This window comes from Syngnathoides biaculeatus, chromosome 17, assembly GCF_019802595.1.
Source record: "Syngnathoides biaculeatus isolate LvHL_M chromosome 17, ASM1980259v1, whole genome shotgun sequence".
Lineage (NCBI taxonomy): Eukaryota > Metazoa > Chordata > Actinopteri > Syngnathiformes > Syngnathidae > Syngnathoides > Syngnathoides biaculeatus.
Window position 1 is genome coordinate 17829073 of NC_084656.1, and position 14552 is coordinate 17843624.

Here is a 14552-nt window from a genome sequence, read left to right on the forward strand (position 1 = left end):
TCCCTCACTATCTATCTATCTATCTATCTATCTATCTATCTATCTATCTATCTATCTATCTATCCCTCCCTCCCTCTCTCTAGCTGTCTATCCCTCCTTCTCTCACTCTCTATCTATCTATCTATCTATCTATCTATCTATCTATCCCTCCCTCTCCCCCTCTCTATCTATATATCTATGCATCCTCCCTCCCTCACTATCTATCTATCTATCTATCTATCTATCTATCTATCTATCCATCCTCCCTCCCTCCCTCCCTCTCTCTAGCTGTCTATCCCTCCTTCTCTCACTCTCTATCTATGCATTTATCCCTCCCTCCATCCATCCATCTGTCTATCTATCCCTCCCTCCCCCTCTATCTATCTATCTATACATCCTCCCCCCCCCTCGTCTCTCTCCTCTCTCTTCTATCTATCGCATCTATCATCTATCCCTCCCTCTCCCCCCTCTATCTATATATCTATGCATCCTCCCTCCCTCCCTATCCATCCATCCATCCATCCATCCATCTATCTATCTATCTATCTATCTATCTATCTATCTATCTATCTATCTATCTATCTATCTATCTATCTATCTATCTATCTATCTATCTATCTATCTATCTATCTATCTATCTATCTATCTATCTAAATTGCCCATAGGTGTGATAGTGAGTGCGGCTGTTCGTCTCTATGTGCCCTACGATTGGCTGGCAACCAGTTCAGGGTGTACCCCGCCTCCTGGCTGCAACGCTCATGAGGATAAGCGGCAAAAAAATGGATGGCTGGATGTTCTGCAGTTTTCTGACTTTGGTGCAAGCAGCGAGGGTTCATTCTACCACTCAGTGACGGTGTCGCTGGCGACCAGTTCAGGGTGTTGTGTGCCTTTCCCGCGAAGTCAGCTGGGCTAGGCTTCCAGCGCCCCACGGCCCGAACCAGGATAAGCGGTGTTGAATAATGGACGGATGGACGTTCTACTCACCTACAAGAGAAATAAATAAAAACTGGACTCGCCCTGTATATGTGGACTCCCGTTGGGTTTTCATGACAAAATTTCTGTGACGCTCTTGAGTTGACCGGCCGCTAACGTCATGCTAACCTTTCCAACGACTGCTTTCTTTTCAGAGCGCATGCTGCTAATTGAACAAAGACAGCTTCGGCACTCCACGTTTGCTTTTTCCACTTTGTCCTCCAGTTCGCCGATCGACCTGTTGCGTAACGACCGCAAATGGCGGGAGGTGGTGACTCACCTTTATTTTTTTTTTCCCCGTCTCCCCCACTTCAGACAGCGGCCTGTTGATTAAAAGCGGACACCTGAAAGCGGCGACAAAAAGGCTTCGCTTTTAACGTCTCGCCGCCGACGGCTCTAAAAATAGCTGCTAGTACAACGCCGAACCCGGTGCATTGTGTAAGAGTGCTTAGGGTGAGAGAGAAACGAGGGCAGGAGAGATTGTGCAATCAAATGTATGTTGGTATAGCGAGGTGGGGGAGGCGGGGGGTGGGTATAAAAAGGATTCATCACTCAACACCCACATAACAAGGACAGAGTGTGTTTTTTTTTAATTGCATAACAGGTCTGTCAATCAATCTGCCCATCAAATAATAACGAGATGGAAAATTTCTACTTTTTCTCTTATCTTTCATCCCTCTTTTGATATATCTGTCTGTTCGTTCGTCTCTATCCAACTACAGGATTACCGTGATTCCCGGCCTACAGAGCGCAACTGGTCATAAGCATCGCCTAGTACATTTGTAAAGGAAATACCGTTTGGTCCATACGTACGCCGCAGCTGTGTAAAAGCCGCAAGTGCCCACATTGAAACACGAGATATTTACAACGAAAGACGGCACACAGGGAGTTTACAGCTAACGCCACCGTGTTAATGCTAACCCTCGCCCCGCCATGCTAATACTAACGATAGTGCCGCTGTGCTAAAGCTAACACTAGCGCCGCCATGCCAGCACTAACGCTAACGCCGCCGTCCTAACGCTAGCACCGCCCCACGCACTCATGCTAAAATCACAGAGACACGGCAGTACCACGCTAGCACAGCGCAAACAGGGACGGACTGGTAAAAGTCACTTCCTCGGCACATATATTCCACCGGTCTCACTCTTACCTTTTTCCGCTCGAGTGCCCCCTTGCGGCCGTTAGAAAAAAATGCACAAATTAGCCGCATCACCGCATAAACCGCAGGGTTGAAAGCGTGTGGAAAAATTCGCCGGAAATTATGGTACCAATGCGTCTATTATTATTACATCCATATATTATATTCCATCTATTATCTAACAATGCATCCATCCAGTAATGTCTGCTTTCTATCGATCTATCTCTCTATCTATCTATCTATCATCCCTCCCTCCCTTCCTATCAATGCATCATCCCTCCCTTCCATCTATCTATCTATCTATCTATCTATCTATCATCCCTCCCTCCCATCTATCTATCAATCTATCATCCCTCCCTCCCTCCCTTCCTATCAATGCATCATCCCTCCCTCCCTCCCTTCCTATCAATGCATCATCCCTCCCTTCCATCTATCTATCTATCTATCTATCTATCTATCTATCTATCTATATCTATCTATCTATCATCCCTCCCTCCCTCCCTTCCTATCAATGCATCATCCCTCCCTTCCATCTATCTATCTATCGATCTATCTATCTATCTAGCTATCTATCTATCTAGCTATCTATCTATCTATCTATCATCCCTCCCTCCCATCTATCTATCAATCTATCATCCCTCCCTCCCATCTATCTATCAATCTATCATCCCTCCCTCCCTTCCTATCAATGCATCATCCCTCCCTTCCATCTATCTATCTATCTATCTATCATCCCTCCCTCCCATCTATCTATCTATCATCCCTCCCTCCCTCCCTTCCTATCAATGCATCATCCCTCCCTCCCTCCCATCTATCTATCTATCTATCTATCTATCTATCTATCTATCTATCGATCTATCTATCTATCTATCTAGCTATCTATCTATCTAGCTATCTATCTATCTATCTATCATCCCTCCCTCCCATCTATCTATCAATCTATCATCCCTCCCTCCCATCTATCTATCAATCTATCATCCCTCCCTCCCTTCCTATCAATGCATCATCCCTCCCTTCCATCTATCTATCTATCTATCTATCATCCCTCCCTCCCATCTATCTATCTATCATCCCTCCCTCCCTCCCTTCCTATCAATGCATCATCATCCCTCCCTCCCTTCCATCTATCTATCTATCTATCTATCTATCTATCTATCTATCTATCTATCTATCTATCTATCTATCTATCTATCTATCTATCTATCTCTATCTATCTATCTATCTATCTATCTATCATCCCTCCCTCCCATCTATCTATCTATCTAGTCTTTTCGTCATCCACCATTCTCTCTTTTTTTGACATATACTTACAAACTAGCAGAAGTCCACTGCGGGCAGCAGTCTGCCTCACAGCCCTGAGGTTCTGGGTTCGAATCCCAGGTCTGGCATTCCTGTGTCGGGTTTGGATCCACGGCTAAATTATTCTCGGACGGCTGCGATTAAAAGACAAGACAGACAGAATCCAGACACGTCATTAGGTACACCAGATAGCAAGAATTCACAGTTCCAGTACTCTAGAATTACAAATGTGAAATCATTGGTGCATTTTTTTTTTTTAAATACAGAAATAAATAAAAGGTAACAATCCTCATTTCTAGAGCCTGTTCCGATCGCCGTAGTGACATCTGCGCTGGTGTGTTTGTGTCGCAAGGCCAAACCCAGTCAGACGGTTCAGGCTGTTCCTGTGGGCTGCAGGCGAGTCATGGGAAAAAAAAAAAAAAAAAAACCAAGAAGAGAAAGAGAGTGGGGAAAAAAAACGGCTCTACTGAATCACTGGAGAAGAAGAGGTGGCGTGACGCTCCCCTCGAACCAAATTTGTCTTCCGGTTCCTGCCAGACATCAAGGAGAATCCCCGGGAAGCTCCGCCCCTGATTGGCGGGGAGGCGGAGGAAGCGTTGCCATGTACGTCCGCCATTTGTCCCCGTCCACCAGCCTCTCCACATAGACGCCATGACGGCGGCGTCTATGCGGAGAGGCGGGTTGCCGCGACTTCGCCTGGGTTTATGTCGCCGTTTCTATTTGGGTCCCAAGCGTTCCGCGGAAGTGGGCGTCCACAGCCGGTGGCATTATCGAACGTCTCGCTGGCGAAGTGTTTACGCTGGCGTGTGGCACAGAATTGCCGTTGGAAAGGAGCTTTCGTAACAAAACCCGCTGGCCTACATACACAAAACAGAAGATCAGCGGAACGGAGGATCTGTTTGGGACCATTAGTTACGATCGAGATAAAAATGTATTTGAAAAAATAAAACCTTCCAACATAATGGAGGTTTGATACTTAATAAACATCAAGTCATCTCTCTGGTTACAGTGGGAGGAAAAAGTACCGGAACCCTTTGCAGTTTTTTCAATTTCGGCATGAACTGGTCGTAAAATGCGGTCTGATCTTCATCTCACTCACAAGAATAAGAACAGTCTGACTAATACCGCAAAGGTGGACGTGTTCATATTGTCATTGACAGTAGCGAGTAAAACTTCACGGGACAGAAAGGGGGGAAAAGATGGAGGTACGCACTGGAAAGCAGAGGAATGAAGATTAGCCGAAGTAAAACTGAATGTATGTGCGAGAATGAGAGGAGTGGAGGGGGAAGAGTGAACCTCCAGGGAGAAGAGATGGCGAGGGTGGATGACTTCAAATACTTGGGGTCAACAATAGAGAGCGATAGAGTGCGGTAAGGAAGTGAAGAAACGAGTCCAAGTGGGGTGGAACAGTTGGCGGAAGGTGTCTGGTGTTCTACGTGACGGAAGAGTCTCCACTAGGATGAAGGGCAAAGTTTATAAAACAGTGGTGAGGTCGGCCATGATGTACAGATTAGAGACGGTGGCACTGAAGGAACACCAGGAAGCGGAATTGGAGATGGCAGAAATGCAGATGTTGAGGTTCTCGCTCGGAGTGAGCAGGTTGGATGGGATTAGAAATGAGATCCTTAGAGGGACAGCCAAAGTTGGCTGTTCTGGAAGGTTCAAGGTCCGAGAGAGCAGACTTTGATGGTTTGGACAGGTTCAGAGGCGAGAGAGTGAGTACGTCGGTAGAAGGGTGCTGAGGATGGAGAGAGAGGAAGACCAAAGAAAAGATTGATGGATGTTGTGAGGGAGGACATGAGGACTGTGGGTGTTAAGAGATCAGGGTCCACGAGATAGGATTAGATGGAAAAAGATGACACGCTGTGGCGACCCCTAACGGGACAAGCCTAAAGAAAAAGAAGAAGAGGGGGGAAAAAAATCTAAGCTACAGATTCTCCAAGAGCTAATAACATTCCAATCAATGAGACAAGATTGGAGGTGTGGCTAAAAGCCGTTCTGGCCACTAGAAAACACAAACCAGGTTAGGTTAGCATAAAGATTGCTAAAAAGATCTATGATTGAGAATTGGTGACCCTGGAAAAGGTTACAAAAGTATCTCTAAACCTCTTAACCTCTCCTAAACTTGGAGAACGTTCAGCACTGCTACGTCTCTCCCAAGTAGTGGCTGTCCCGTACAGATACTCGCAAGTGCAAAGTGCAGAATCCTCACTGAGGTTAAAAAAAACAAAAACACTATGCTGTCAGCTGAAGACTTGGACAAATCACTGACACATGCCAACCTCTATGTTGACAAACCCGCCAGAACAGAGCACAAATGGAGGACAAATGAAACTAAAGTTGAATTGTTTGGCAGGGAGTTTGGAGGAAAAATGGCACAGCACACCAACGCCAAAACCCGATGGCAACTGCAAAGCACAGTGAAGGGCACACCGTGGTACGCGTGTGCTTTGCTACCGCAGAGCTTGGACGGATTACAATCGTCAATGGAGAAATAAATTCACAAGTTCATCAAGATTCTCGGCAGAAGAACTTGATGTCGTCCGCGCAAACTGCAACAGTTTTCGGAGCAGATCAGGTCAAAAACTTGGACTGATCGTCGTGCACTTCTGTTCAACTACGGGAAAAGTTTGGTTGAGGTTATTGCTAGCAAGGAATCAAGACTCAACTTATTATTACATCCATTCCGTCTTTAGGTCCTCCTTGTCATCCAAATGTTTACTCTTTATGCACAAATATGAACATAAAACAGATGTGAAAACAACTACAAAAAAATGTATCACTATTTGCCTCTCTGTCTCTATAAGGCTATTTCAGGACACGCACTGAGTGCGCAGGTGTCTGGACTTGTGTTTGTTCTGTCTGGACTGTTGGAAAAAAAAACTCGGTGTTTTGAGTCGTGACTCGCCCACTCGGCTCTCCCGTTATCTGGCGGAGCTCCGGAAGCGATGCTCCACAAGGAGCGAGAGGGCCGCAACATCCGCGGCGGCGGCAACCAATCGGGCGGCCTCTCCGCGGCATCCCTCTCTGCGGCGGGAGGGGCCGACGGCGGGGAAGCTCGCTCGCGCCGCGTGGGCCGGGCGAGCCGCGACTAGAAAAGGGAGCCGGAGCCGAGCCGCTCGGTAGCAGTCGAGGCGAGAGCGAGAGCGACGGGAGCCGGAGCCTTTTCGAGCGCCAGCGCCGAGCGGAAACAGAAATCGCAGCCCCAGCAGGTCTCACTCCGAATTTTTTTTTTGGGAGCGGCAACATGGTTCTGATCTGGACGCAGTTCGGAGTCAAGCACAAAAACGTCAACGTCAAGTGCAAAGTTCGGGTCATGCACAGAGGAGACAGCTCGGGATCGGCGTCGTCCGCGGTAAGTGCGGCGTTCCTTTGACGAGGCACACGTGGGGATGGACTGGAGGGGATTCTTCCATGCTTTAATCCTACAAATATAATTATTATCATACACCTAATATATTATGTAATACATCATACATATGCAAATGCTCGAAGCATTTGAATTTGGAAGTGATGATCCTGCACACAAAAACGCGTTATGTCCAAGTGAAAAATAAGACATATATATTTACAAATACTGTATATAATACATATTTAAAATATATGCAAATGTTTGGATGATTTTCAAAACATAATTCATCTTCAAAGTATTTATCTTTTGTAAATGACATTTAAAGTAAAGAAGATATGAATGCTTCAGAGATGGGAAGCGAATGTAAAAGTCTCATCCAACCAATGGCGGTAGAGACGTTCTGTTGTCAAGGAAGCCAGGCCGACCCCCCTCCCAGACCCCCCAGACCCCCACCCCACTGCTATGCACCAGCCTTTAAAATTCACAGCAGACAGAAAGCACCGAGGCACCAGAAGGAACGAAAAACACAATGAATGCTAATATGCCAAACCCCCTCGCAGGAAGGAACCAAGTCGGAGCCGGACGCCCCCTGCCTGTCCATCAAGCCGAGCGCCGGCAAGGACTTCTACAAAGTCCTGGGCGTGGCGCCGGACTCCAACGAGGACGAGATCAAGAAGGCCTACCGCAAGATGGCGCTCAAGTTCCACCCGGACAAGAACAGCGAGGCCGACGCCGAGGACCGCTTCAAGGAAATCGCCGAGGCCTACGAGGTGCTGACCGATCCCGAGAAGAGGAGCGTCTACGACCAGTTCGGGGAGGAAGGTGAGCGTCAAGAATTTGGGAATTTGGCGACTGAACCGCTGTGAGTTGTACGAATTCTCCGGGAACCGATCAGCAGTCGGTTCAGCCCAAAAAGTAGTACCGGCAAAAGTAGTAACGCATATTCGATAACCATTCGTATCCTCACCTGAATGCATGTTGTCGGCGTCTCCCTGGGCTTGTCCTACTTAGCCCACGTTCCCTAGAACTGAAGGTGCTTGGATGCTTAGTCGTGGTCGCAGAGACCGCAGGCGCGGAATGGCAGCCATGCATGAAATTGCAAAGTGTCTTTAAGTGCCCTGAAAAGCACGATATAAATCTAATGCATCATTATTATTATTATTATGTTTATGATAAAATGACCCGTTTTTCTGTCCATTCAGGTCTTAAGAGCGGCATGTCAGCGGGGGGCCACGGCAACGCTTTCCGCAAGCACTTCCCCACCGACCCGCACGACACCTTCTCCTCCTTCTTCCACGGCTCCGACCACTTCGACATCTTCTTCGGCCACGACGGAGACGACGACGACCTCTTCAACCCGTTCCGCCGCTTCCCCTTCAGCCACGTGGGCGGCTACCCCGGCCACGAGGGCGGCGGCCTGAGGCGGGGCGGCCGGCGGCCGCGGGGCAAGGCGCTGGAGCGCGAGCTGCCGGTCAGCTTGGAGGACGTGATGCACGGCTGCACCAAGCACGTCAAGATCACCCGCAGCCGCCTCGGTCCGGACGGCCGCAGCCTGTGGACCGAGGACAAGGTGCTGAACGTGGTGGTGAAGAAAGGCTGGAAGGCGGGCACCAAGATCACCTTCCCCCGGGAGGGCGACGAGACGCCCAACAGCACGCCCGCCGACGTCACCTTCATTCTCAGGGACGAAGAGCACCCCCAGTACAAGAGAGACGGCTCCAACATCGTCTACACGGCCAGCATCACCCTCAAAGAGGTGAGATCTCACGATTCTCTGGCTAGCGATAACCAGACCGCAATGGGTCCGCCAAGAAACCGACAAATGAGATTAAGATTTTGGATTCTTCAGATTGGAATTAGTGAAACTCTCTGGGTATCCGTTGACAGAGCGCGGTTGCAGGACTACAAGTGGTCGCCAACTGCAGCTATCAACGAACACCGCAGTAGTATTAGCATCAAGACCGTTGACCAAGACCATTGGGTCTGGCATCTAATCGACAAACCGCAGAGCTAGCCTTTAGATAGCTGAAAACTGTGATCGAGTTTTACGAATTTCAATCCAACCAAGGAAGCTACCAGGACCGATAAACCTTTTGTCTTCAGCTCAACGATTAAAAGCGCGACAACAAATTAGACGGCAGCTTACGATCAAATGTGTTACAAAACCTGCCGTTGCTCCACTCCGCCCGCGCTAACTACGCTTCCTCTCGCTTACGCAATCACTCAATGACTGAAACGACTTCACGAGGCCACGGTGGGCACTACCAAAGCGCGGCAGCCTGTCACCTCGTTACCTCATCCGCCCCCGCCGGGCTCGGCGCTAAATTTAGCCGGCCTGCTCTCTGTGATGCTGCAAAGGAGGAGGAGGAGGGGAAGATGGAGGAGGAGGCGTTTACGTCTCTTTAGCTCTCCCTTCATGCGCGCCCACGCTCGGCAGAGTTTGCAGGCCAGCAGTCGCCGCAGAGACGGGGGGGAGGGAAGACTTTGGCGAGCTTCCTTCCTTGCGTAACGAGCTTTTTAGTACGACTGACACATTTCTGGCTCGTGCAAACTGACACCTTCTGAGCAATTACGAAAGATGGTCCTCCCAGAGAGTTTTCGTTCCCCAAGCAGATCTAATCATGTTCGGTTTTTCTTGTTACCGGTCTCCTTTTGATTCAATCCGAGAGAGTTAACCTTCCCTTTCTCCTCTCTGCTTTTTCCAGGCCCTTTGCGGGTGCACCGTCAACGTCCCCACGCTGGACAACCGCCTGATGCCCCTGCCGTGCAGCGACATCACCAGGCCGGGGGCGGTGCGGCGCCTGCGGGGCGAGGGCCTGCCCGTCGCCCGCAGCCCGTCGCGGCGGGGCGACCTCGTGGTGGAGTTCCAGGTGCTTTTCCCGGACAGGATCCCGCCGCAGTCCCGGGAAATCATCAAGCACAGCCTGGGCCAGTGCTAGCCTGCTCAATAGCACAAATGGACGAATTCCCTGCCGATCGATCGATCGATCGCAAAACTGCAGCGCTACCCTTTAGATACCCAACGGTTGCGATTGGTTCCCAAAGCTCTGAGAAAAGTCATACTTGACATTCCGTTCCCACCTCGGAAAATTCTTCGGGAACCAATCGACAAACCACGGGGGTACCTTTCGGGTACCCAGCACACAAATGATCCGGCGGCCAACGTAGAGACCGCAGCTCCAAGCCGTGGGCATCCGACGGCTCGGGTTCTTGTTCCGACGTGAGGTGCTATCCGACCTATCGCGAGCTCCCGTTGTGCTCCGCGCAGGTGGACGCCATCAAACCTGACAAAAAAAAAAAAGTGCTCTTTGGTATCTGAGGACGTCTCCATTTTGCCTTTCTCTCCGGTGAAAAGCGCATTGTTATCACGTGTACTGTTATCACTGCAGTATGTTTATTCGAGTCTGTACAGACTTAAACGCGACGTTGAACTACTTGACTATAGTTATCTATGGTGCTCATATAGGACTTTTCCACCGATTTTCTTACCGTGTACTTGTGTGCAAAGAGCTCCTTTGTGTACAAAAACAATCGCAAACAACGTTGTCTCTAACAGAGACTCATGTGTCAATTGTTCTATTGAATTGAAGGTCATCAACGGTATAAAGAGTCTTACGGGGACCTGGAAGCATGAAGTTCATTAAAAATAATGCAAAAACTTGAATCCTCTTGTCTTGTTTGCTTGATTGAAAGGTTTTTGTTGAACTGGAATTTTAAATGTAGGAGCAGTTGCTATTTATCGATTGTTAGGCCATGAATATACTGGGATGGGTGGAGGTGGGACTGCATCAGGGATCCGCGCTGTGCCCCTTCCTGTTTGCAGTAGTAATGGATAAGCTGACAGATGAGGTTAGACTGGAATCCCCTTGGACCATGATGTTCGCAGATGATATTGTGATCTGCAATGAAAGCAAGGAGCAGGCGGAGGAACAATTAGAAAGATGGAGGCACGCACTGGAAAGGAGAGGAATGAAGATTAGCCGAAGTAAAACAGAATATATGGAGGGGGAACAGTGAGGCTACAGGGAGAAGTGATGGCGAGGGTGGACGACTTCAAATACTTGGGGTCAACAATACAGAGCAATGGAGAGTGTGGTCAGGAAGTGAAGAAACGGGTCCAAGCAGGTTGGAACAGCTGGCGAAAGGTGTCTGGTGTGTTATGTGACAGAAGAGTGTCTGCTAGGATGAAGGGCAAAGTTTACAAAACAGTGGTGAGGCCGGCCATGATGTACGGATTAGAGACGGTGGCACTGAAGAAACAACAGGAAGCTGAACTGGAGGTGGCAGAAATGAAGATGTTGAGGTTCTCGCTCGGAGTGACCAGGTTGGATAGGATTAGAAATGAGCTCATTAGAGGGACAGCCAAAGTTGGCTGTTCTGGAAGGTTCAAGGTCCGAGAGAGCAGACTTTGATGGTTTGGACAGGTTCAGAGGCGAGAGAGTGAGTACGTCGGTAGAAGGGTGCTGAGGATGGAGCGAGAGGAAGACCAAAGAAAAGATTGATGGATGTTGTGAGGGAGGACATGAGGACTGTGGGTGTTAAGAGATCAGTTTATAAAACAGCGGTGAGGTCGGCCATGATGTACGGAGTAGAGACGGAGGACCGGATTTAACAACAGGAAGCAGAACCGGAGGTGGCAGAAATGAAGATGTTGAGGTTCTCGCTCGGAGTGAGCAGGTTTTTATTTTGCCACCGGACTCCATCAAGGTTTAGGAGCTTTTTATTTTTATTTTTATTTATTTATTTTTCTTTTTTTTTGCATGCAAGGATCCCGCCCACTGTCGCCCCCTAGCGGCATTTCCTCGCAACACGGGAAAACTTGCGTCATCGTGAACATAATTGAGCGCAGCTGCCTCGTTCGAGCTTCGGCGCAAATGCAAACACACTTTCGCAGAAACACAAAGTGATTGAGTGACACGCGCAAACCACGCGAGGCCGCACGGATCAGCGGGAGGCGAGAGGGGGGGGCAAAGTTAAAGCTGGGATGAAATGTCGCAAGCAAGTCAGAGCAGCCCACCCATCCCCAACCTGAGCGAGGGTTACCCGGTCGCCAGTCTCACCCTGGTGGTCCTGCTGCTCATCCCCGCCGTGGTCGTGCTGCTCCTGCTCAACTGCCTCTTCCTGGGTTACAAGCTGCTGCTCCTCTCCAAGGCGAGGCCTCGGCCGGAGTCCCAAGAGGACGCGGTGGGGTTCCAGCGGCGGGACTCCGCCCCGCAGCGGGCCCCGAGGTCGCCCGACGCGGAAGCGTTCTCCGCCCGGAGGCCCTACATGTCGCTGTCCGAGCCCGCCCTGCCTCGGCCGCCGGTCACCTCCTCCAGGGCTTCTTCGTCCGGCAGGGAGCAAAGGATGTGGCTTCTGAGGACGGGGTCCGGGTCTTCGAGGACGCCCAGCAGCATCCGGGCGGCGGCGGCGGCTGCAGCGGCGGCGTCCTCCTCCTCCCGGGCGTCCCGATTCAGCAAGCCCGAGAGGCGTCACAGCGAGCCGGCGTCGCCTGAGTCCAGCTACTCGGAGGCCAACCTGGTGCCGCCCAACTCTCCCACGGTGAGTGCTCCTCGTGGGGACTGCGTCATTACAAAAAGCGGCGGTTTTCATATTTAGGGTGGGTGTCAGTAGTGAGTCTAGGACCAGAACTTTAGGGGTGCGGAGTACGGTGGCCTGGAAGTGCAAAACAATTTTGTGTTTCGCCTTTTTAAAAAAAATTTAAGGATCGTGAAATGTTAAATTTGTTTGCGAATTTGTTATATTGTTTGCACATCCAGGCCACCGTAGCCGAGCCCCTTGGCCAGACAAGATCAAGTTTTGCACAATTTAACATATTTTGCATTGGAACGTCTCTCTGAGAGGGCAGCATCATATTTTCACGTGAAAATATTACTCAACTCTTCAATCTGTTATTTTTAATGTTGAAAAATTGAGAGAAGAATGGATTTGTGTTACAAAATATGTCTACTAAGATAACTAATTTTGATAGTTTAATAGTTTTTTTTAAGTAAAAAAAAAAACATACTTAAATGCAACACAAATATGTAAAATACATTAACATAAATCCAATTTTTCTAATATTGTGACTAATGATAAAAGTGTACCCTTGTATAATACCAGGTACCGATTGTGGTGTGTGTGTCCATGCAGTGCGTTTACAAGGAAGCGGATCACACGGCTGGCGTCTGTCGGATGAGCGCGTACGGGATGCGGACCGAGCCGAGCCCGGGGACGCTCCACCCGCTGGACAACGTTTACATGGAATGCGAGTCCTACGTCCACCCGGCCTTGGAGGGTTCCTGCCCCGACACGTCCACGGAGGGTTCCGGGCTGGACGGCGACTTTGGTGCCAGTGCAGGTTTGTTTTTTGGCGCAGTTCTTCAAATGGATGACCAAGTCCGGTTAATCGTGAAATGCCAAACTTCAAAAAACCAAATAGTTTCCTTTGGTAATATTTTCCGTGAGTGCCGCGTTGCGAGGGAGCTGGCTCAGCGGACGTGGCATCTGTAAAGCTGCTCGTGGAGGAGAAAATAATTGAAACAAGTCCGCTGACAAGAATAGACTAAGACTACTTGACTCAAGGAACTGCATAACGTAGTACTTCAATAACAAAGTACAATAGTGCCTTGAGATAGGAGTTTAATTCATCACGAGTACACTTCTAACTTAAGGCACTTGTATCTGAAATCATATCCCATGGAAATTAATGAAAATGCACACAATCATAGTCACATATTTAGAGGGAATACAAAGAATTAAACAATTTTTTACCATGTTTTTGCTTCAATTCAATGGACATTGTGCTGCTCCCTCTGGTATATGTACCTTGGCTACCTCGGGGTGATGATACCAATACAGACCCACGAAGAAGTACTTTCACAAATGACTCAGTAAGATTTTGCAAAAGGATAAAGAATGTATGACTGTCAGTATTGTTGCATTGTCAATCTACATGTGTAGCTTCACCCTTTGTGTTCATAGTTGATTTAAAGTTTATAAAAGGGACGGCGATGCCATTCGAGATCTTGTCATTTGAGCTAAACCAACAATAATACAGCAAAGATATTAGTTTTAAATACTGTCTCTTTTATTGACAGTGCCTCTCAACCCTATTGGGCATTAAACACCCTGAAGCCTTTATAAAAAATTAAAATAAATCAGTCTGCTACATTTTTGTGTGATTTGAGCTCACTGCCCTCAAATAGTATGCCAAATTTCTGCTTGAAAGTCAATGCAAAAATAAATTATATGTATATATATCTCAAATTGCAAAACAAGTCAGATCGCTCAAGGCGCCATTAATATTTTTCATTTGATACATAAAGTAGCTTTTCAATGAATATACAAGTTCAATTAAAATAATGCTTTTGAGATGAGTATGAAATAGGGAGAAAAAATGTACATTTCAACATGCCAATTGTTCTAAACAAATTAAAAATGACACTCAGTATTTTTTAAATATGAACCCATCACAGGAAAAAAAAAATAAAACTGCTTAACCCCTTAGCCGCCAGGTACTTTTTCCCTTCAGCTGCGTCCTGACGCCGTTGCCGTCGGGCCGTACGGAGACGCAATTGCAAACGTGACCTCGCCGAACTGTGTTCAAGGTGTGTCCCTGCGGATTCTTTCGGCGGACAGCGATGGCTTGTCCAACGGCGTGCTGACGTCGGCGCTGGAGTGGGACTATTACGACCCGTGCTACGTCAAGCAGAACCGCGTGCCCAAGCACAAACGCCACCGGCCTTTCGTGCACAGCAAACAGTACTGGGTGTGAAAACTCATCTATTTATTGCTTATTTATTATTTTTTTTTTATCTATTTAAAAATGTG

The 14552-nt window shown here is 48.4% G+C and overlaps 2 protein-coding genes across 3 annotated transcripts; both read left to right on the forward strand.

Annotated features, from left to right (window-relative positions):
- The first annotated feature begins 6534 nt into the window (after positions 1–6534).
- Positions 6535–10352, forward strand: LOC133490784 (dnaJ homolog subfamily B member 5-like). Its single transcript, XM_061801261.1, has 4 exons — positions 6535–6743; positions 7301–7562; positions 7943–8496; positions 9446–10352. Exons 1-4 carry the CDS (start codon positions 6636–6638, stop codon positions 9677–9679), a joined length of 1158 nt encoding a protein of 385 aa, XP_061657245.1. The 5' UTR covers positions 6535–6635; the 3' UTR covers positions 9680–10352.
- Positions 10353–11581: 1229 nt separating this feature from the next.
- On the forward strand, positions 11582–14530 carry hwa (huluwa). Of its 2 annotated transcripts, none has more exons than XM_061800607.1 (3): positions 11582–12281; positions 12873–13080; positions 14330–14530. In XM_061800607.1, the coding sequence occupies exons 1-3, from the start codon at positions 11730–11732 to the stop codon at positions 14494–14496; spliced, it is 927 nt and encodes a 308-aa protein (XP_061656591.1). In that variant the 5' UTR covers positions 11582–11729; the 3' UTR covers positions 14497–14530. The 2 variants fall into 2 exon arrangements, with proteins under 2 accessions (XP_061656591.1, XP_061656592.1); XM_061800608.1 differs by having other exon boundaries at positions 14254–14382.
- Positions 14531–14552: the final 22 nt, after the last annotated feature.

Excerpts from the sequence above, each read along its gene's own strand:
- hwa (XM_061800607.1), top strand. The coding sequence starts at position 11,730 with ATGTCGCAAGCAAGTCAGAGCAGCCCACCCATCCCCAACCTGAGCGAG. Across the intron at positions 12,282-12,872 it reads TGCCGCCCAACTCTCCCACG|TGCGTTTACAAGGAAGCGGA; the intron begins GTGAGTGCTCCT and ends GTGTCCATGCAG. Across the intron at positions 13,081-14,329 it reads CGACTTTGGTGCCAGTGCAG|GTGTGTCCCTGCGGATTCTT; the intron begins GTTTGTTTTTTG and ends ACTGTGTTCAAG.
- LOC133490784 (XM_061801261.1), top strand. The coding sequence starts at position 6,636 with ATGGTTCTGATCTGGACGCAGTTCGGAGTCAAGCACAAAAACGTCAAC. Across the intron at positions 6,744-7,300 it reads CGGGATCGGCGTCGTCCGCG|GAAGGAACCAAGTCGGAGCC; the intron begins GTAAGTGCGGCG and ends ACCCCCTCGCAG. Across the intron at positions 7,563-7,942 it reads CGACCAGTTCGGGGAGGAAG|GTCTTAAGAGCGGCATGTCA; the intron begins GTGAGCGTCAAG and ends CTGTCCATTCAG.